This window comes from Gymnoscopelus microlampas, assembly GCF_963454915.1.
Source record: "Gymnoscopelus microlampas genome assembly, chromosome: 13".
NCBI classification, from domain to species: Eukaryota; Metazoa; Chordata; class Actinopteri; order Myctophiformes; family Myctophidae; genus Gymnoscopelus; species Gymnoscopelus microlampas.
The window spans coordinates 48,733,762-48,757,031 of NC_139950.1; the positions used below are offsets into that span (position 1 = coordinate 48,733,762).

The 23,270-nt window shown below is 40.2% G+C and overlaps 2 protein-coding genes across 3 annotated transcripts; both read right to left on the reverse strand.

Annotated features, from left to right (window-relative positions):
* Window positions 1-3,889: 3,889 nt before the first annotated feature.
* mtg1 (mitochondrial ribosome-associated GTPase 1) lies at window positions 3,890-10,547 on the reverse strand. The gene is made up of 11 exons (XM_084076564.1): window positions 10,388-10,547; window positions 8,997-9,063; window positions 8,094-8,196; window positions 7,440-7,526; window positions 7,266-7,322; window positions 6,241-6,331; window positions 6,071-6,132; window positions 5,774-5,870; window positions 5,043-5,124; window positions 4,841-4,953; window positions 3,890-4,335 (listed from the first exon to the last, which is right to left on the reverse strand). The coding sequence occupies exons 1-11, from the start codon at window positions 10,488-10,490 to the stop codon at window positions 4,238-4,240; spliced, it is 960 nt and encodes a 319-aa protein (XP_083932690.1). The 5' UTR covers window positions 10,491-10,547; the 3' UTR covers window positions 3,890-4,237.
* Window positions 10,548-11,603: 1,056 nt separating this feature from the next.
* On the reverse strand, window positions 11,604-22,770 carry LOC311059239 (peroxisomal N(1)-acetyl-spermine/spermidine oxidase-like). Of its 2 annotated transcripts, none has more exons than XM_084076970.1 (10): window positions 22,484-22,770; window positions 20,827-21,003; window positions 20,008-20,138; window positions 19,394-19,581; window positions 17,964-18,145; window positions 16,916-17,085; window positions 16,437-16,522; window positions 15,888-16,000; window positions 14,943-15,097; window positions 11,604-12,724 (listed from the first exon to the last, which is right to left on the reverse strand). In XM_084076970.1, exons 1-10 carry the CDS (start codon window positions 22,644-22,646, stop codon window positions 12,581-12,583), a joined length of 1,509 nt encoding a protein of 502 aa, XP_083933096.1. In that variant the 5' UTR covers window positions 22,647-22,770; the 3' UTR covers window positions 11,604-12,580. The 2 variants fall into 2 exon arrangements, with proteins under 2 accessions (XP_083933096.1, XP_083933095.1); XM_084076969.1 differs by having other exon boundaries at window positions 11,604-12,727.
* Window positions 22,771-23,270: the final 500 nt, after the last annotated feature.

Sequence of the window (23,270 nt, forward strand, 5' to 3'; positions counted from 1 at the left end):
ACAATGTGTTACATTAAGGGCCCTATTCTGTCTTAAGTACCAGGTCTTATGAGTTAACTTAAGACTGGAGGCGTGGCCAATGCTGTTTGGCCACTCAAAATAGCCAAACCAGCATTGGCCACGCCTCCAGGTCTTAAGTTAAGTCATATAAAACCTTAGCCTGGTTCCAGACAAATCTGCCGTTGCAAAAAAAAATTGCCTGGCCCCTCTCAATAGAGACTGGATTTCTCTCCCTCCGAAGTTGTGAGGGACCAACAAGGGCCCAGTATGCAAATATGGGGCGGGTTTTTCACCAGAGACAGTCTGGCCATGCCAGGCTAATAAAACCTGGTACTTAAGACATGCAAAATAGGGCCAATTACAGGTCTGTAACTCTGAGTGTACAAAAATTAAATATTTGTTCATGTTTAATTGGGACCCCAATCTACACGTGGGTTAATTTAACACTGAGAGCGTACAAGTGGAACCAAACGGACCTGTAATGGTTCTGTACACTCTCAGAGTCACAGACCCGTAAGGTTCCCATATAGGACCCCCTGGTGGTCCCCGGACCCGACGTTAAGAAACAGCGGTCTACCGTAACATGCAACAAAAGCTCTCATTGATTCCATCTGGCATGGAAGGTGCTGCTCTGCTCTGCACTCTGGATTATAATCTGCAGGACTGTGTCTAACGGTGGTTGTCAACGTGGGGCCAGAGGAGCCTGCCCCAGGGGTCCCGGATGGGGGTCCCCAGCCATGAACGATAGCTAATCTTCACCATTACTAACGTGCACAATACAAATAGAGAACGGTACAAGGATGGCTAGAGTTTCACCGTTAGCTCTATACCTGCAGAGCATAGACTGTAAAATGATTCTGGACCAAATGACAGACCATGTCAGACCAAATCATGTCTAACATTAAAAATGATATATCAGAGATAAAGGTAAAGGTAATGCGTATAAAACTTGATGTCCGTGAAATTAAAAAGGTTGAGAATCAATGGTCTTCTAGAAGAGGCAAATAGATCCCTTTCACAGTGACCATTTTGACAGGTGAATAGTGGTAGACTTTCATGTTTCATTTAGGCGTTACTGTGCCAGCAGGCACAGCTCCTGTACAGTTAACTTCATGCTAGCACACAGAAACACCTAAATGAAACACGTCTACAATGAATTACCCTCAGCTGCGTTTACCTGTCAAAATGATCACTGTGGAACAGTGTTGATTTTGACAGCAAATTTTGATTTAGTTTTAGTTGTAGTCTTTTGAATACAATTCTGTTTAGTTTTAGTCATATTTTAGACATCTGAAATGTTTTAGTTTTTGTCTAGTTCCGTTGACTAAATATCATAAGGTTATGGTCGACTAAATCTACAGTTGATTTAGTCGACTAAAATGTATTTTGGCGGTGCCTTGATGGCGTCGTAATGGCTGATTTTACACTTGGAAATAGCAGATAATTTGGAATCAGATTACACTTGGAAATAGCAGATCTACAAGCTCACACTGCGACGCATTGTGAGCTTGTAGATCTGCTATTTTCAGAGCGCAACACCCAAGTTCAGCCAAACATAAAAAATGACTTGTCTTTTAGTTCTACTGGATCTCTTCTCCACTAGATCCCTCACTAATATTTTAGTCTAGTTTTTATTTGTTGACGAAATTGTCAATATATTTAGTCTCAGTTTTAGTCATCATAGCTTAGTTTTTATTTACTTTTCGACAGTGAAAACCTTTTTCGTCATAGTTTTAGTCGACGAAATCAACACTGCTGTGGAAAAGGGATCATTAGGAATGAAAGACAGTGGCGGAATGAAAAACAATCATAACTTAAAACACTTCCATGTCTAGGTTACATTATGTAGAACACAGAACAGATTTGTTTTGTTCTTTAGAATAGAAGTTGGAGTCATATACAGTACGTGATCAGCCATGTCTCACTGTCAAATTGAAATCCTGGACCCATCTGAGATCCATCAGATTAATGGGCTAAAACCAGATTTATACTTATGGATGTACGGGCGAAGCATACATCTGGCATTCTCACACAGCAGTCCATATTTAGCAAAGCGTACCAAAACCTCTGGCTTTCAATCTTCCGTTATTAAAACAAAGATTTATTTTCATAATATAGAAAACACGTTTGTACTGCCAGCATCACTGCTCACTGTTACTGATGTACATTTCTTAACTTGTACATAGTTGGACATTTCAGAGGCCCTCATGTCTTTGTTTGCGTACTATATACACAAATGTAAAATTGTTTTTCACAGCTGACTATAATCATCCCCCATAGTTTTGATAAGAGTTTTTAAGGCATTTGTAACACAAGTCTGGTATCATCATAAGTCAGCAACACTAGTAGTATTGGGTCTTTTTGGATATTGGAAATATACAAATGTGTACTTGTAAAGCACTAAATCAGGGGTCTTCAACGTTTTTCAGGCCAAGGACCCCCTAGCTGAGAGCAAGATGAAGCAGGGACCCCCTCTATATTGTATACAATTGTGTTTAACTTTTTTTTTTACTTGGTCTGCTCTTTTTCCCCCTCTACACACCTATACATCTTTGCCAAAATTAGCCGATCTACAAGCTCACAACGCCTCACGCTGCGAGGCGTTGTGAGCTTGTAGATCGGCTATTTTTGCCTAAATGTTCCCCTCAGAGAATAGGGATGCTAGGGTTCAAGTGGTTAATGTAAAAAAGTAAATCAATCATATCACAGAAAGATTTGTCTGACCCCCTGTAGTAACTCTGAGGCGCCCACTAGGGGTCCCGGACCCCCTGTTGAAGACCCCTGGCCTAATTTAACCCCTGTCGACGACGGCGCTTGCGCGTCCCTTTGAAAAGACAAGTAAAGCACTGTGGTAATCCAAAGTGAGCACATCACCAGTTCACATGTACATTTAATAGAAACACCTACTGTGCTGTATATATCTATCTGCTTTGTGATCATAATTTAAGCATACCTGGTCCGAGAACAGCGTTTTCCTAGGGAGTTGAAGGCAAGGGGGCGGGTGGGGGCGGGAGTCAGCGCACAGAAGTCAAGGCACAGACGGCTGTGTTGTTGACGGACAACGGATGCACGCTTATCAGAAACAACAAAAATAAAACCTGGCGCAAGATGAGGATAAAGGAAACATTCAGTCTAAATGTCCAGTTTGCTAATTCACAACTACTAGCCTACTACTACTACTTTTGTATTTGAAACTTTAAATTCCTCTAAATATTATAAACTTTCACGACAGCCTAAGTACAAATATAATTTATGAAAAGGCTACTATAGGCTACAGTGAAGTCGGACTGAATGACTGAAACGTTTTTTTCTTTTTTTAACTCTCTTGGTGTTTTGTTGTAGGGGATTATCTGGCACATGTATATGTATCTGTTATGAAAGAGAAATTGTATCATGAGTGAAACGGCTGTAGTCCTTTTGGGAAACCATAAACCATAAACCTACGTAGGCCTACATCTAAATGAGTTGCCATATTTACATTTCCATACAAATTACAAATCCTTATAAATTATATATTTCTAGGATGCATAGTAGCTGACACTCCACAAGATATTCCTCTACACTTACGTAATTAGTGAGAACATCGCTCCCCCTTGCCTTCAACTCCCTAGGAAAACGCTGTTCTCGTCTGCGCATCTGGTCCAAAAGGAGATTCATGTCAGAAGCAGGGATATGAAGGTCACATCTCTGGAGGTTGTGTAGGGTGCAGTGGTTCTCAAAGAGGGGGTCCTTGATGGGGTTCCCCAGGGGTCCGGGGACATGAAGATGTTTTGAGAACCACTCTGAGTCAGTCCACCATCACAGACACTCAGGAGCTACAGACTGTTTCTTCTGGTTAATGTGGTTCTAAATGCTATAGACAACACTGTAGTGAAAACAAGATACTGTACATAATAAATAGAGATTTTATTACCAATGTCTTTATGATAATAAACACAAAACCCCTGACAGTGTACACGCTGTGCCCAATGTTTGCTTCATCCACCGAGTGCCGCGCTATGAGCTTGTAGATCTGCTATTTTTGAAAAATCGTGAAAATGTGTGCAAATCTTTGAATATATTTTTTCAAAACTCAAAAATCTTTGCTTCTGGGGGTCCCTGGAAGTGGAACAAAATATTTTGAGATGGCCAAATACGTGGCCAAATATAATTTTGGGGGTCCTTGACATGAGAAGGTTTGAGCACCACTGATATAGCAACATACTTTTTTTTTCAGGAAACTGTTAGGATTTAGAAGTCAGTCCAGCATGACCGGTCCCAGCTCTCCTTTCCTGAAGGCTCTGATGAAATCATAAGCTGCCGCCGAGTAGTTTGGAACTGTGATGGTGATGTTTCCTGAGGGAGACGAGAACCCAGCTTATATTCACTATACTAACTTATGACTCACAAACAGTTATTACAGTGAATGCCTTAATAATCCTGCTGTCCTCTGGGTTACTGAATGTTCACAGTGTACTGAGAGCATTATGGTGGAACACTAGAATACTAATACAGCTCTTGGTCTCTGGTGACGTCTAAATTAAATGTAGTCGGTAGAACAGCGGCGAGAACAGCCGCAAAACAACCTATGCCTACTACTTTGGAAACCATTCGTATCACAGTACTATGTAATATGAAGCACCACCCTACAAAAGTTTTTTTTTCTTTAATTCTCAAGTTTTAGCCTCGATAGACTTTAGATGTGACTTTAGATGTCTTCAGGCAGAGACTCTGAGCTACTCTCTTAAAAAATGTTGGCCTATAACGACATGCCAAAGGATAGGCACGGAAGTTCAAAAGTTGTTCAAATACTGCTGGAACTATTGTAACAGAAAAAATGTTTGGATGAGCAGTTTCTTACCTACTCCAGTGATAGCTTTGACCCGCTGCGTCTTGCGTAGGTTGACAGCAATTCGTTTGAGAACATTCTGGATGTCGTCGCAAGGTTCTCCAAGGTCGTATTTCTCAACATAACTACACATATATACACATACAAAGACAGTAAATAGACTGACGGTATTAAAGTACACTACACCCTGATGTAGAACTGAGGAAAGTCTCACCTGAACTGCTCTAGTCTGTTCAGAGAAAACAATAAGTAGTCAGCGATGATGTCTTCACCGACTAAATGGTCCAGTATAGTTCCTGAACAAGAAAAACATGAGGGGAAAAGAAAAGAAAAAAAAATCAACTGTGGAAAACGTATTTGAAATACAATTCAAATATTGACCTCCCTAACAACACACAACATTATCACTCATGGACATTCTAAATCAGAAATTAGAATTGATCTAAATGCTTGATCCTGTCCATTAGGTGTCCCTAAACTATCATAGGCCAAAAAGCTAGTTCAACTTCTCTTTATTAATCCATTAAGACCGGGAATGCATCTGTGTCATTTTTAGATTTCTTTGGGCTATTCCAAAATAGCAGATATACAAGCTCCTGCTATTTTAAAAAAAATCTTGAAAGTTTGTGCAAATCTTTGAATATATATTCCACAAATGTCTTCAAAATCCTAGCTGTTTTTTGAAAAAAACGTATGTTGCTATAGTGGTTCTCAAACTTTTTCATGTCAAGGACCCCCATCTCAAAATATAGTTTTCCAGGGACCCCCAGAAGCAAAGATTTGAGTTACAAATGTTATATATAATATATTCAAAGATTTGCACACATTTTCAAGATGAGCTTGTATATGCTATTTTTGAATTGCCAAATAAATCTAAGAATGACACAGATGCTTTCCCCTGTCTTAATGGGTCAATTACACCTATAAATAAATGAAGGGCCTCACCACATAAAGCTAGCTTCATGCCAGTCTCAACACTCTCAATCTTAGGGGGCAGGACTCCTGGTGTGTCCAGGAGGTGAACGATGGGTCTCTGACACACCTGAGACAAATCAACACACAACACTATTGATTATTTTCTTAGATATTATTCTATCAATTACTTTTTTATTAATCGAATAATCGAGAAGCTTGTTTCTGTGACATGAATTTGTTCTGTTGTAGCCCTCTTGGACTTTACACTCCGTTTATGCTATTTAAAGACATGTAACAAACTACATGATGAAATCAAGAAACACCTGCCTGAATCTTGGTCAGGACAGCTCGGGTTATACCTGGCTCCCCGCCCACTTTGGATGCACGACCTGACATATGACAAAACATTTACTTGCTAGAGAACATATGCATGATAAGGTATGAATCATAAATGTTTCTGATGTGCATCACAGCAGATGGTTATGGTTGTGTATTACCTTTCTTTAAATACGTTCTTCTTATGGCGTTAATGAGAGACGACTTCCCCACGTTGGGTACGCCTATCGCCATCAGGCAGAAATTTGTGTTCTGAAAAGTTGACACATCACTTAGATTATAATTGGTCCGGCTCCAACATGAAATGAGTATGACCCTCAGACACAGTTGTTAAGGCACATCCAGCTGAGTTACATTTTAATCATTCCACATGTCACGCTCAAAACTGAGTTCCTGAGAAGATATTCTAATTCTAAAGCTTTTAGAAATTAGATTTTTACTTTAATTAACGCTAACAGTGGTCCCTGTGACATGCCTCATAATGTGCTTTTGTTTGGGAGATCTATATTCTGGCTCAACTCCTTAACAGATGAAACTGGTAAAATTGTGTACCAAAAAAAAATATTATATGCCCACAGGAAGCGGCCATGGGTACCAACACCACCAGTCTAGTAATACCACCAACAATGATTTATAAAAATAATCAAATGATTGCCTTGAAGCCCACTGTTGTATATGTAAATGCATCTACTGTAATGATCTGTACAGTACGATAGCTAGATGTCGGGTAAGAGTTACAGTACACAACGATGGCATGGCTTAAACAAAACAATCTGCTATTTTCACTAGCTTGGGTTCCGGCGGGGAGATATAAAATGTCTCTTTTAGTCTTGAGTTACACATTTTGTGAACCAATGCACTAAGCTATGGCCGCCCCCCACAGCTATTTAGGGCTGTGAATCGTCTGCTATCTCACGATTCGATTCAGATTCTTGGTTTCACGATTCCGTTTTTTTCCGACAAACGATTGTCGATTCAAAAACGTTTTTTTTTCCAATTCAAATGCGATTCAAATTCAAATCGATTTTTTCCCACACCCATGTCTTTAAACCTGCTTCCCTGGAAATAACTTGGTTAGTTATGTTATAGAATAATGTTATCAACCATTTGATGCTATAACATTTTTACTTTTCTTTCCAGGTACGAATATAAAAATGTGAAATGACCATGGTGTGGTAGTGTGTACCTCATCTCTGTTAAAACGGGGATGTCGCTCAATCAACTCTGTCACCATGGGAACCAGCTAGAAGAAGAGAGACAATGACAGCATGCTAAGATTGACTTTTTCATTTAATCACATGTCAATCCACAGACATTTCTGCAGTTGCTGAAGAGCTTTGTTGCAGAAGAAGACTCTCACCTTTCTGACGTTTTTATCTTGCTGACGGAGACAGTCTGTGAAGAGAACGTTCCTCACCCCGCCCTTCTCAAGCTGCTTCAGGATTCGCTGCAGAGAAAGGTTACAATTGTTACTTAAAAGGGTGTTTAAGATGTCTTTGTTTAAAAAAAGAATAAGGTTTTAAAGGTTAATGCTCTATATTCCAATAGTAATTATCATCGCTAAAGTATAGAGTGTTTGTTCAGTAACAGGAGTCTTCCCATCTGTCCAGCTCTTTATTAAACAGAAAATACAATCTCAGGTCAAGGATGCCAATTTTATCCAATCAGGAGAGAGAACGCCATAACAATGATTTATCTGCTTCAATTGTATTTGTTCCAGTTCCAATTGTGTCTGCTTTTCTTGTTTCATCACTACTGAACAAATATAACAATTATTTTAACAAAAACATTGAGTTTGTAGATGGGCTATTTTTTTTTTAATATTTGATGTTCGCCAATATATGACATGCCAAAATAGGGACACCAGGGTTAATGTAAAAAATATATAATAATAATAATAATTAAAACATTTTTATTTTTTTGTATTAAATTAAAACAATAAAAATACTACAAACTCTGTTCAGCCCCTAACGGAGTGATCAGCAGACAGATATTAGCAGCACACGTTTAGCACCTGTTTCCCAGACAGATCAGCCAGGTCCATCTTGTTCAGAACGAGCACATGAGGTCTGACATCCAGGCTCTCCTGAAACAGAGGGTTTCTTCCAGAGAAGGGAATGTGCTACAGTTAAAGAAAGCTGCTTATAAAGTTAGCAAAACGTCCTCAGGACAATTAGTCGCTACAAGTTTTTGAAAACAGCCCATCTACGAGCTCTCAACGCCTCGCTTTGTGATCTACTATTTTCACATTTTTTGTCTCTTTCTTATGTTATTTGACAGTTTGGCCAATGTTTCACCAGTTAATATAGTTCAGAGGTCTTCAACAGGGGGTCCGGGACCCCTAGGGGGTCCTCAGCGTTACTACAGGGGGTCCGCCAAATCTTTGTGTGATAGGATTTTTTCCTTTTACATTAACCACTTCAACCCTAGCATCCCATTTCTGAGGAGAACTTTAGCCAAAAATAGCAGATCTACAAGCTCCAACTACAAGCTACAACGCCTCGCGCTGCGAGGCGTTGTGAGCTTGTAGATCGGCTATTTTTGGCAAAGAGCTATAGGCGTATAGGGAAAAAAGAGCAGCAAAAGTTTATCTGAAACACAATTTCATACAATATAGAGGGGGTCCCTGCTTCATCTCTCAGCTAGGGGGTCCTTAGCCTGAAAACATTGAAGACCCCTGGTATAGTTTGTTAATTACTTTAGATGCAGTAATGGTCTTTTTGGTAGACATTTTGTCACATCATGAACCCACTTAAACTCTATACTAGGCCCCCTCCCGTTTTTGCTCTGCACTAAATATCTATAGCTATATCAACTGAGCTTGTAGATCTGCTATTTTCACTGAATGTTAGGCCCCAGAATAGGGACACTGTTAGGGTTCAAGGGGTTTAAATCTGTCTATTGACGATGAAAGGATATTCTGGCATCGTGGATCTCTACGATGCAGTCCACGTTCTTCAGGTTGAACTTCATCTGCTTCAGACCTGCAGTGGATCATAGAAGAGCATTCATCACTGATGCATCTGTGTAATTTTAGATTGTAGATCTGCTATTTTTGAATAGCCAAAGTGTAAAATAATGCTTTTTTAGCTCAAATCAAAAAGTGACACAGACGCGTTCCAGGTACTTAATGGATTAAAGAAACCCCAGTTTGATATGCATTAGGCAACGCAGACAGACACCCAATTGATATGATTCTTATATCTGAATAATATTGAGATTGCGATCATTTGAGTCGTTTTTTTCCCCCAATTCCCCCCCCAATGGAGATGTATTGCTGAGGTGGAGTGGAACCTAGAACCGTGTGTGTGGTATTCATCCAGATACTCACTTTCTGGCCGACTAGAAGAGATATACATTCATTCATTCATACATTATATTCACTGTACACATCCATTCATATTGTCGTTAGACTCACTCAATCATGCAGGTTATCTATATTCAGCCATATCTCACTGTTGATAGACTTGGATCAAGACTATTGACATTTCTATATAGAGTCTCAGCGACCACTCCCCCAGTTTGGCCTGGAATGTCACCAGTAAAGCCCGTATTTCTCCAAACATTTACAAATGCAACATATAAAGGTGCTTACCAGCTTGGCCCAAATGTTAACTAGGTGTCCGGGGTATTTGTGTAATGTATTAAACCATATTTTTCAATAAAGAAGTCTTTTAATCTCGTCTGTGGCCGATTCTGTCAGAAGTTCCCAATGGATGGTAGTGACGGGGCGCATCCGGTGAAAGCCGGAATTACACTCAATGTAAAGAGGAAGTAAACGAGAGGGGAAAAAAACGGGGTTCGGCCACAGACGGGATTAAAACACTTATTTATTGAATAATATGGACTAATACATTACACTAAGAGTCCGGACAGCTAGTTAACATTTGGGGCAAGCGGATAAGCACCTTATATATGTTTTTTTGTACATGTTTGAAGAAACACGGGCTTTACTGGTGACATTTCAGGGAAAACTGTGTGTGTGTGTGTGTGTGTGTGTGTGTGTGTGTGTGTGTGTGTGTGTGTGTGTGTGTGTGTGTGTGTGTGTGTGTGTGTGTGTGTGTGTGTGTGTGTGTGTGTGTGTGGGGGGGGGGGGGGGGGGGGGGGTAGTCTTGCTGTTGGAGCAAGACTATCCACGATAGTCTTGCTCTAAGGCTAGTACGTTATAGTGTCAGTGTTCCTGTATTGAAGGAACACAGACACGATCATCCATCACATTTATAACGACACAGAAACATAAACTATAGTATATATATATATATATATATATATATATATATATATAATACATGAGTTCTTCTGTCTCACCTTTAGCCATGTGTCCAGGAAACCATCTCGTCACTTCACGTTCACCGAAATCAAACACGGTCCTAAAAGAGCCTGCATTACAGAGAGCTTTATATAGTCTCATAGTTGTTGTTTAATAGTAAATCTATCCTCAATGCTTCAATATTGACCTCATCCTCCTGCACAGCATTGCTCCATGCATGGTTGCCAGGTTTTGGTGGGAGAGAAACAAGCAACAAGGTCTACGAAAACAAGCCCAAAATAAGCGACTAAAAACACACTTTAAAACATCGGCTATATGAAAAATAATATTGAAGAAAATGTGGATATTTCTTTTTCTTTTTAAAAAACATTTTTAACAAATTGCTTACAAATTAATTTCACATGGGGTCTGCAGACAAATACATATTCATTTGGGGGTCCTAGACTTGACAATGTTTGAGAACCACTGGTTTACACAGCATTAGGAAACCCAAATAAGCAACTATACTTTGGAAACAAGCGCAAAAAAACCGCAACCCGCAACTACCAATATTTACAAGCAACTTTGCAACAACAAAAAGCCCAGTCGCTTATAATAAGTGGACATGGCAACACTGCACACCGTGTTCAATTTAGTGCATCGCTGTTTACAGACCGACCTGAAACGGGTTTAGAAATACCGTTCCGTACCGTAGTGTCCTTGAGAGCAGTGTCCCCCTTCCCCCTAGTGGTGGAAAAATTACTCACATGTTTTACTTATGTAAAAGCATCAATCCTGCAATGTAGAAATACTCTGTTACAAGTTAAAGTCTGGAATTCAAAATGTACTTGAGTAAAAGTACAAAATTATTTAAATGTACAAATTGTACCAAAAGTAGAAAGTACTCATTATGCAGAATGACCCATTTCAGAAGTTTTCAAATGTACAAATTATATTTAAAAAAAATCATTTGAAAATAGCCGATTTAAAAACTCACAATGCATCCCAACGCATTGTGAGCTTGTAGATCGGCTATTTTCAAATGGCCTGAATGTAAATAGGGATGAAGTGGTTAATGTATGTTTTGTAATAAAGTAAATTAAAAAAATAAATAAATGTACATTATTTGCCTCTGAGATGTAGTGGAGTAGAACTTAAAGTACTGAAAACTGGAAATACTCCAGTAAAGTAAAAAATACCCCAAAATTGTACTCAAGTACAATACTTCAGTAGTTACTTTACACCAGTGCCCACCAACACACACAACAATTCATGAACTTTTATGCAGCGTTTTATTACAATTTACTGACACTGTAAGAATCTAAGTAGAAAAGAGTAAGTAAGAAAATGAATTAGAGATCACTCTAGTAGAGTCTACACCAATGATCTACAATGTGGACGGATTTGGGTCAGATTACTTTGAAATAGTAGTCACTCAATACAAATTAAAATTACATGGCTTTTTTTATGAGTAACGATAATCCCTTGGATTACAAAACAATTGAAATGGAATCGGAATACTTTTTGGATCATTGTACATTATCAAACACTGAAAAAAATGCGCTTTACATAAAAATATATTATTTTCTCTTTAAACATCTCCAAACATTTTCAATGCAAATACAACACATTTATCCAGTAGCATTATGAGGATAATATGACTTAATATGATGTGAATTATGACATAATATGATGTAAATATGGGTTTAGGGCTGATAAACCTTGTAAGTCGGACACACTTTTTCAAGTTTTTCAACTTACAAACAATAGTGCAAGATTGGCATAAAATGGCATGAACATGAATTAGTCAAACAACAGGGCCGAGTGATTAGAGCAGGGCTCTTCAACGTTTTCAGGTCAAGGACCCCCTAGCTGAGAGAGAGATGAAGCAGGGACCCCCACTACATAGTGTATAAAATTGTGTTTTAGATTGAACTTTTTTTGTTTACTTGGTCTGCTCTTTTTTCCCTCTACACCTATATCTCTTTGCCAAAAATAGAAGATCTACAAGCTCTCAACGCCTCGCAGCGCAAGGCGTTGTGAGCTTGTAGATCGGCTATTTTTGGCTAAAGTTCTTCTCAGAAAAAGGGATGCTAGGGTTCAAAATAATCACATCACACAAAGATTTGGTGGACCCCCTGTAGTAACTCTGAGGACCCCCTAGGGGTCCCGGACCCCCTGTTGAAGACCCCTGGATTAGACCACTACAATAGTTATTTATTTTGTATTATAAGTATAGTGAGTGGTGTTGTTTAAAGCTTTGATTTGGTCTTGATGTTAGAGTAGTGAGAGATGAGCCGGTCAGCTTCCCTCCAGCCAGAGAGCAGAGCTCCATGGACGGTGGAGAAGTAACATGGGTGAGTGGCCTCTCCAGCAAACAGAACCTGGAAGGGATGCTGCTACACAACAACACACAAAACAACAAGTATTTAAAACTATATCGCTTCATGGTACTCATTAGTGATGCGCGGGTCGTTTTTTTTCAGGAACCGCCCCGCCCCACCACGGAACCCAACCCGCCTCAACCCGCCCCGCGAACCCATATATAAATCTATTGCTCAACCCGCCCCGCGACCCGCGGGCCGGGTTGAGCCCCGCGGTTCGTACCTATAATTCTGTAAAATCATGGTTAGAAAATAATCCCCAAGTGTATTCAAACTGTTTTATTGTTATTATTCTTATTAGGAATAAAGACAAAACAAGAGCATGTGATATATATATATATTTTTCGTGTGAGAGCGGCTGACCCGCTCACCCGCAGCCCGCATAATAGCCTCTTAAATCCTGACTCGACCCACCCGCGCCACGGGTTGACCCGCGGATTACGGGTCAACCCGCGCATCACTAGTACTCATGCTCTGTGTGTGTGTGTGTGTGTGTGTGTGTGTGTGTGTGTGTGTGTGTGTGTGTGTGTGTGTGTCAACATTAAGTAGGCATATGAAATGCCAGTTGGTATCACAAGGTGGTGCAGTGCTTCCTTTTGTTTTGCAGTTCTTCTCAGTGTGTACTATATACCTGGGGCCCTATCTTGGCCACCGCCTTACCCATTATAACGTCTTGGCCAGTTTTTCACTATTTTGAAAAACATTTTCAAATAGTTCAAATAGTCAATCTACAAGCTCACAGCGTGTCGAAGTAGATCGGCTAGTTGAACTATTTTAAAATGTTTTTAAAAATAGTAAAAAATGGCTAATAAGTTTAAGGGTAAAGGGTAAGGCGGCACCCAAGATAGGGCCCCTGATGTCACTTCCAATATTATACACAGTAGTATGTTGGCGCGCAGAGTAAACACACTGTGGTATCATGTTCCTGACATGTATTAAATATGTTAGTGCTGTGAGACCTGGCTTGATATGGTCGATGTTTAACATTATAGGCTGCTAAATAAACCAGCTGTGTTGACGATATACTGTATCTTTCTTTCGTTCTTTTTCCTTTATTTATTCAGCAAAGCCCATTGAGAGCAAGCTCTCTTTTTCAAGGACGCATTTGAATCACATTACAATGTCACAGATGCAATATAACATAGTGTTACATGAAACAGGTGCAGTCACTATGTAGTGTGTCCTCAAGAAGCACCCTGAATGTCTCTATGTAGTGTGTCCTCGAGAAGCACCCTGAATGTCTCTATGTAGTGTGTCCTCAAGAAGCACCCTGAATGTCTCTATGTAGTGTGTCCTCAAGAAGCACCCTGAATGTCTCTATGTAGTGTGTCGTGAAGAAGCACCCTGAATGTCTCTATGTAGTGTGTCGTGAAGAAGCACCCTGAATGTCTCTATTGAGACAAATCACACCAGTTTCAGAGAGTCCTGAAGTTTGTTCCATTTGTGTGGAGCATAATACATGAAAGCAGTTTTTCCTTGTCCACTGCTGGACGTGGACTGGTATATCTAATGTGTGTTTGTGAACGTGTTGATGGACTGGTATATCTAATGTGTCTTTGTGAACGTGTTGATGGACTGGTATATCTAATGTGTCTTTGTGAACGTGTTGATGGACTGGTATATCTAATGTGTCTTTGTGAACGTGTTGATGGACTGGTATATCTAATGTGTCTTTGTGAACGTGTTGATGGACTGGTATATCTAATGTGTCTTTGTGAACGTGTTGATGGACTGGTATATCTAATGTGTCTTTGTGAACGTGTTGATGGACTGGTATATCTAATGTGTCTTTGTGAACGTGTTGATGGACTGGTATATCTAATGTGTCTTTGTGAACGTGTTGATGGACTGGTATATCTAATGTGTCTTTGTGAACGTGTTGATGGACTGGTATATCTAATGTGTCTTTGTGAACGTGTTGATGGACTGGTATATCTAATGTGTCTTTGTGAACGTGTTGATGGACTGGTATATCTAATGTGTGTTTGTGAACGTGTTGAATGTCCAGTAACCTTTGGTTCCAAAAGCGAGGATAGATATAAAGGAATTTTACCACACAAGGCCTTATAAATAAATAAAATGTTGCTCTCTACGAACTGCGAGAGATGGCCATCCCACTTTATCATATAAAATACAGTGATATCTGTGGTCTGTCAATTACATGGACTAACACTTGGACCCATGCTAGTCCTCTGCTCCTGTTCCATCACATTACAGTGTGTGTGTGTACCTGAGAATCAGCCCCCTTGGTGGGGAGGGGTTCTGCCAGGTTCTGCAGGTCCTGCGCTGAGCAGCCGGTTCCTGGGTAAGTGTAGGAACCACAGGTCCAGGGGTCGTGGAACCATTGGGAGCGCAGGACTCTCCTCGGGGTGAGGATGGGGTTTCCTAAAAACACACAGATTTTATACAAACTGTATTGTCTTAAATGAACACAGACAGTTAAAAACTCAACACTAATCAGGGGGTTAGATGTTTAGTCGCGTCACCAGACTTTACACCTCGTAGGAATAAAGCCTGGTATTCGTTCCAAACTGACCCGTGTGATCCGGTCTAGACTACGGTGGATCCGGTCTAGACTACGGTGGATCCGGTCTAGACTACGGTGGTTCCGGTCTAGACTACGGTGGTTCCGGTTGCTGGTTCAGTTTTTTTCAGCGCCGCTGTTTTGGTTCCCCTGTTAGTTTCCCCCAAATCCCCATTTAAATGCTGAATGGAGTATATCTACTACTTTAGTCTCACCAGAGTCGCTACGAGTTGGAATAAAAGATGCATTATACCAAACTAACTATTCCTATAAGCTAAACTACGCAGCATCAATGGTTTTATTGGGTAGGCCCTAAAATTATGATGCACTTGATCGCAGGGAATTATTTTGGGTGACACCGGCACCCTTTGTTCCGGCCGTCTGATGACACGGTGCCTGATGATGTAAAGTTATTATTATTCCTGATGATGTAAAGTTATCTCCGCTCCAAATCGGATCAGAAACCCGAAAATGGTATTGATCCCAGGCTAGATGTTTAAATGGTATTGATCCCAGGCTAGATGTTTAAATGGTATTGATCCCAGGCTAGATGTTTAAATGGTATTGATCCCAGGCTAGATGTTTAAATGGTATTGATCCCAGGCTAGATGTTTAAATGGTATTGATCCCAGGCTAGATGTTTAGGCTGACCTGTGAACCTGCGGACGAGTTGTGTGACGCAGTGAGTGACTTCCTGTTCAGACAGAGTCTCCATGTATTCTGACTCGTGTCCAGCAATCCACCCACACAGGACATGACCGTACCTGAGAGGAGGAAAACAAAACAAAACAAAAAGCATTAGGGCAGGGGTCTTCAACAGGGGGTCCGGGACCCCTAGGGAGTCCTCAGGGTTACTACAGGGGGGCCGCCAAATCTTTGTGTGGTATGATTTTTTTTACATTAACCACTTGCATCCCATTTCTGAGGAGAACTTTAGCCAAAAATAGCAGATCTACAAGCCCACAACGCCTCGCAGCTCTCAAAGAGGTATAGGTGTAGAGGGAAAAAAGAGCAGACCAAGTAAACAAAAAAAGTATAATCTGAAACACAACTGTATACAATATAGAGGGGGTCCCTGCTTCATCTCTCTCTCAGCTAGGGGGTCCTTCGCCTGAAAACGTTGAAGACCCCTGCATTAGGGATTACATTTAGTTGTCTATACGTGAATTTATCAAGAAGGAAATTATGCAATGTTGTTACCTTTCAGTGGGCTTGAGCACGGTGAAACCAAACATCTTCTTTATCCAAGACCTTTGTAGATCTGGCACCTGATCCACCATATCCACCTGGAAGCAGTTGAAATGTGAGTGTTTATGTCCATATATGCAGTGATATGTGCAATCTATAGGTCACAACGCTAGAAATAAGCAATAACTGGTTATTGTGAACAGCTTCACTGATTCAAGAAAATGTGTTTCTTTCAAGGTTACTTTTCTGTACACCAAATAGTGAAAATAGCGAATCTACAAGCTCACAGTTTTTTGAAAATTCTTTAAAATATTATAAATGAGAATCATACAATTCGAAGACATTTTGGGAAATCTTTGAAAATGGAACATATAATGGGCATGACTTAAATAGGGACACCAGGTAGAAGGTGGTCAAGGTCCAGGATGATTTACTGTAATATTTAAGGTTAATGAGAGCCTGTCAACAGTCTGTGTCTCATCGTTCCACACCTCATCCTCCCACAAGAGGTAGATGACCTCACAGTCCTCATCCCACCATGGAGAATCAAACTCCACATAGATTTTGTTGTTGGTTCCAAACCCCATCCTCTGGACAGAGTGCAGTTTGTGTAAAGGCAGAGCAGGACTGAACAGAGTGGAGTGGTGTTTCTTTAAGTATCCTGATAGAATACAATATATACAAACATAGTTAAATTCAGGTTAACATGCCACAGGAGCTGAGTTAATGTTGTCCAAAGAAATATTGCCCAACCACTAAACTCTGAACTCTGTACTGAGATGTCATATACTGTATACAGTAAGTGCCTGAAGATATGATTCATTCATTATTTGACACTGAACCTTGGTACACAGGTTCATATCAGGTCTTCGTACTGCAATGGGAAACCAAACTGTGCAATTTGTGCAAATCTTTGAATATATATATATATATTTTAAAGCGAACATTTTTAACTCAAATCTTTGCTTCTGGGAGGTCCCTGGAACAATATATTTTGAGATGGGGGTTCGCGAAAAATACATATCATTTTGGGGTTAATGCAGGGGGCAAATACTATGTATGGGCAAATGTACTGTAGTGAATATCCTAACAACTAAAGGGAACGCAGTTAAAAGATTATAGGGATTAGAGATGAAATCATTTTAAATACATATCATTTTGGGGGCCCTTGACATGAAAAAGTTTGAGAATCACTGATTATATTTATTTTTAAACTGTTAGGATTTAGAAGACATGTGTAGAATCCCCCCATAAGCAAAGATTTGAGTTACAAATGTTCACTTTAAAAAGAAATATATATATTCAAAGATTTGCACAAAATTTGTTCATGATTTTCTTTTTTTAAATCTACAAGCTCTAGCTCTCTAGCGAGCTTGTAGATCTGCTATTTTTGAATAGCCCAAAGTATAAGATAATGGTTAAAAGTAGTTAACATTTTAAAAGACACATGCTTTCCCGGTCTTGTTGGCACACTTAATTTCACATTTTCAAGGTGAAAAAAAGATCAAAATCTTATTAAATCAAGGTGCAGAAGTTTACCCAGAGGCACGGTAACGATCACATGGTCAGCAGTGATCCTCTCTCCATCGTCACACTGAACGCTCACAGGCCGTTCTCCTTCCTCTGTGCTGTTCCAGTGAACACAGCGCACAGGTCTGCTGTAAGACGCCATCCCTCTGGGGAGCTCTGACATCAAGCTCTTCACTACACCTTCATAGCCTCTGTGAGAGAAATAAAGCTCTTCACTACACCTTCATAGCCTCTGTGAGAGAAATAAAGCTCTTCACTACACCTTCATAGCCTCTGTGAGAGAAATAAAGCTCTTCACTACACCTTCATAGCCTCTGTTAGAGAGATAAAGCTCTTCACTACACCTTCATAGCCTCTGTGAGAGAAATAAAGCTCTTCACTACACCTTCATAGCCTCTGTGAGAGAGATAAAGCTCTTCACTACACCTTCATAGCCTCTGAGAGAGAAATAAAGCTCTTCACTACACCTTCATAGCCTCTGTGAGAGAAATAAAGCTCTTCACTACACCTTCATAGCCTCTGAGAGAGAAATAAAGCTCTTCACTACACCTTCATAGCCTCTGTTAGAGAGATAAAGCTCTTCACTACACCTTCATAGCCTCTGGAAGAGAAATAAAGTTCTTAAAAATGAAAAGAGAAACAATCTGTAAATGCATCATTCTGAGTGGATGGATTTTTGAATATTTTTAAGCCAAGGTTACAGCAATACTCTGAAAGGCATACTCAGGAATGTGAAGTTTTGTTTAGCAGTACAGATGTATTTAAGTTGATAGAAGCATTACTAAATGCTAAATGAAAACAAAGTTACAACGAATAATAATTGTTAATACCCCTTATTTATCACATATGTGACTATTATGGGCTTTTTGAGTGATGGGGTACTACTGGCGAGAGTGCCGATAAACAATGTGGCCCCCAGAGTGAGTGTGGAAATTTAGTGGCCCTCATCATCTACAAAGTTGCCCACCCCCTGGATTAGATTATGAGCGCGTCCGTAGCTGAGTGGATAGAGAGGCCGTCTAGGAATTAGAAGTTCTTCTAATTCATAGTTATGATGGGTAATAGAATAGAATAGCTGGTAAATGCAGGGGACAAACACTATGCATGGGCAAATGTACTGTAGCAAATATAACTAAACTAACTAACTAAATAACACTAAAAGGGAACACAATTATAACATTAACGGGATTAGAGATTAAATCATTTTAAAATGGCTGGTTGAGCTCATGAACAGACCCAAACATGTGGTCATCAATACACAATGTCATCATCAATGTGTGTGTGTGTGTGTGTGTGTGTGTGTGTGTGTGTGTGTGTGTGTGTGTGTGTGTGTGTGTGTGTGTGTGTGTGTGTGTGTGTGTGTGTGTGTGTGTGTGTGTGTGTGTGTGTGTGTGTGTGTGTGTGTGTGTGTCCAAGCATGGCATGGTGTGTGTACCAACTTTGGGAAGGTGCAGTCCAGTCCAGGCAGACACTTGTACATCCCGTAGCCCCCCAGCCCCACCGCGTCCATGGAGTGACTTCCATTGACGCAGCACTCCCCCTTCAGCAGGGTGCTCATCAGACACAGCCTCAGGTCCCTGACCGAGGCGCCTTCATCTGCCCACTGCTCTGCTGCTCTCTGTGAGGCCTATATGAACACATCAACACATTTACACTCCTTCATCTGCTGCTCTCTGTGAGGCCTATATGAACACATCAACACACTTATTTCACACACTATGGCTTAGTGTCAAAAGGAGCGCTTATAGCACCCTGCCACCGTATGTATACCTTTTGCACCAGCAAATTTAGCAAACCAGGCGCCAGCTCTTAGTTATTTTAATTAATTAATTAATCGATAATTTGCATCCCTAAGTTAGTTAGCTAATTACACACTATAAACAGATTGGCTGCAAGTGGCTGCACGTCACGTTCATCCAGTCAAAGGGAGGACAGCGTAGCCAAAGAATACGATGGCGGCGCAGTTTGCTAAATTCCTGTGAAAGGCATATATACACCCCTGCACTAAGGGGGCTTATCTCTTTAATAACAGACAACATGCAGCCAAATGTACCTGTGACCGTATAAAATGTCCCACACTGGGCCATGGTTCATGGTTCTTATCGTAATAGTCCCCACTTTCTTCCAGCAGGTCATTAAACATTCCCACTGCAGGATAAGTGTCTTCATAACTCAGCTTCCGACCTGCATATAACACACAGAACACACATAACACATATAACACACAGAACACAGAATTATAATCTGGAATTTATGTTCTGCCGGAGCATAGGGATGTCACAATTGCAAATTTAAGTCGACGATTAATTGTCATGCAAATAATTGGGATTAAAGATTGAATTGTGTGTTTGGCACTTAACATTGGAACATACTGTATGAATATAATTTTAATTTGTGTTTGGTTTTTAGGCTTCATAATCACAAATTGTACAGGGCTGACAAATAAAATAAATAAATAAATATACATACAAAGAAATGACTGACACATGTAATCTAATTTTAGAATAAAAAAAATACCAGAAATTAGCTGATCTACAAGCTTACAACACGTCACAAAGTCACGTGTTGTAAGTTTGTAGATCTGATCTTGTAGAGCTATTTTTGGAAAATGTTTAAATATTTATGAACATTTTTCAACATGGAACCGATTATGCAAAATAATTGCGATCATCTCAAATATTTGTGATTAGGCGATTATCTAATAATTGTGACAGGCCTTACTAGCCAAACGCATCTATAATAGCTGATCAATAATTGCATCATGACGACAGACGGGCAGGTAGTGACATACCTGTTTAGCCATTACATATAACTCATAAACATAACAGTAAACAGAGGCAGGACGATGACATGTTAATGTGTGACCTCTGACCTGAGCTGCTGAACCAGTTGGAGAGCCATGGAGGATGACCATTGATCTCTATGGCCTGGTTCTCTGGGGTCAGAGCCTCTGGTTCCAGGAGGTCATACTGACGGGCCACACGGAACACTGGGTTGTCCTCACTTGGTCCATGGATCCAGTTAGCACCGATCTCAATGATGTTGTTGCCTACAGAAACATACACACAACAAGGAACCAGACGTTAACCCATTAAGACCTGGGAAGCATCTGTGTTATTTTTAGATTTGAGCTAAAAAGCATTATTTTGCACTTAGGCTATTCAAAAATAGCAGATATACAAGCTCATAGCGCGGCACCGAGTGCCGCGCTATGAGCTTGTAGATCTGCTATTTTTGAAAAAACATGAAAATGTGTGCAAATCTTTGAATATATATTATTTTAAAGCGAACATTTTTTTAACCCAAATCTTTGCTTCTGGGGGGTCCCTGGAACAAAATATTTTGAGATGGGGGTCCGCGGCCGAATTCATATAGTTTTGGGGGTCCTTGACATGACAAAGTTTGAGCACCACTCACATAGATAGAAACATAGAAGGCATTTGTAGAATTGGGTTAATGTCAATGTAAATTTAAAACAAAAAATGTCATAATATGCAGTGTACCCCCCCCCCCCCCCCCCCACCAGTGCACCACCCCCAAATCAGTCAGGTAAGAGAACCAGTGGTCTATTCCCAGGCTGGAGAGATACTGTGAGTACCATCCATCACCAGCCAAGAGGGTTATTGTGAAAATAATCACCACTTTTATGTCTTGTTAAATATATGCTGTTAATCAGCATAATGCAAACATAGAATAATTCATATCAATGATTAAGTATAAAGTCTGGCAGTCTACAGAGAAAGGCGTTATAAAAAATAGTTAATGGGTGTCTTTGTGGGTGTTGTTCTATTATTCTGGGTTTATTTACCAGTTGATCAAAAAGACACGTGTGACACCTCTGATCTACACTACAGTGACATATTGTATTTATTTAATATTACCTGTGCATCAACTCTACAGATATCATATGAAATAGCCTTAGATCAAGACGAATGTATTTTTTATCGATTTTGACTGCGAGAGTCTTAGCGACCACCCCCCCAGTTTGGCCTGGAATGTCACCAGTAAAGCTCGAAATTCTCCGAAAATGTACAAAAAACATATATACGGTGCTTATCAGCTTGGCCAAAATGTTAACTAGGTGTCCGGGGTGTTTGTGTAATGTATTTTTCAATAAAGCAGTGTTTTAATCCCGTCTGTGGCCGAACGCCATTTTTACCCCCTTCGTTTACCTCTTGTTTACATTGAGTGTAATTCCAGCTTTCACCGGATGCGCCCCGTCACTACCGCCCATTGGGAACTTCCGACAGAATCGGCCACAGACGGGATTAAAACACTTCTTTATTGAAAGATATGGATTATTACATTAAACTACTACCCCGTAGCGAGAGTTAACATTTGGAGCGTGGGGGGTAAGCACCTTTATTTTCAATTTGTACATGTTTGGAGTATCTGAGGGGTATAGTGCAGAAAGTCCCTGTGTCCATGGGGGGTGAACCCTACAACTCTCGTAGATTGAAAACGTCAGAATCATAAATACGTCTACGAGGGTTGTATTCTACAGCTAGGGCTGTTATAAGGTCACTCACCCATCCGTCCCGTCCTGACTCTTCCTCCACTCCTCTCCGTAGCCTCTAGGATCCGGACGTTCTTAAAGCCATGTTTAACCAGTCTCTGCGCCGCTCCGATCCCTGATATACCACACCCTATGATCACTATGAGAGGGTCTACACCCCCCCGTGGAGACCCCATGGCTCTGGAGCACTGACACACACTATTTAAATCACAAATAATTACAGAATAACATCAACACAACACAGAGATACTTGGACACGTTGGACTGGACACAGTGGACAGAGTTCACTTCAGTCCGTCTTCAAACAACACGGAAGATGTGGACTGATTCCAGCTGTGTTGCCAGATATTGGGAGAGAAATAAGCAACTAGGTCTACGAAAATCACGACACTTTAGAAACAAGCCGACCCGTAACTACCAAAATTTACAAGCAACTTTACAGAAAAATAATCCCAAAGTCGCTTATAATAAGCGGACGTGGCAACACTGGTTTCTAGTCCCGCCTCTATATAGTTGGCCACTCCCCTAGAAGTCCTGTCCTCATTTTACTTTTCTGTGGATTTGAGGTTTAAAAATAAAAAATATCCTCTTTATTTATTTGTTATTTCTCCTTTATTTCACCAGGTGAGGGTCATTGAGATGGACTATGGGCTCATAAGGGAGCAATCTTGTATTGTGAATTGCACTTCAACGTACTGTTTATCATGTTTATCAATAAAGTACATCAATCAATCAATCAATCAATCAACAAACAAATATTAACAACATAAGTAAAATAGCTGATGGTTGTGTAGAGCAGT

What these genes read in the sequence shown, in the direction of transcription:
- mtg1 (XM_084076564.1), bottom strand. Translation starts at nt 10,490, where the DNA reads ATGAGACTATATAAAGCTCTCTGTAATGCAGGCTCTTTTAGGACCGTG. An exon ending in GAGATCCACGATGCCAGAAT is followed by an intron (nt 8,197 to 8,996) that starts ATCCTTTCATCG and finishes ACTGTAGCACAT; the next exon opens with TCCCTTCTCTGGAAGAAACC. An exon ending in AAGAACGTATTTAAAGAAAG is followed by an intron (nt 6,133 to 6,240) that starts GTAATACACAAC and finishes GTCATATGTCAG; the next exon opens with GTCGTGCATCCAAAGTGGGC.
- LOC311059239 (XM_084076969.1), bottom strand. Translation starts at nt 22,646, where the DNA reads ATGGGGTCTCCACGGGGGGGTGTAGACCCTCTCATAGTGATCATAGGG. An exon ending in CAACTGGTTCAGCAGCTCAG is followed by an intron (nt 20,139 to 20,826) that starts GTCAGAGGTCAC and finishes TGTTATATGCAG; the next exon opens with GTCGGAAGCTGAGTTATGAA. An exon ending in ACTCGTCCGCAGGTTCACAG is followed by an intron (nt 15,098 to 15,887) that starts GTCAGCCTAAAC and finishes GTGTGTTTTTAG; the next exon opens with GAAACCCCATCCTCACCCCG.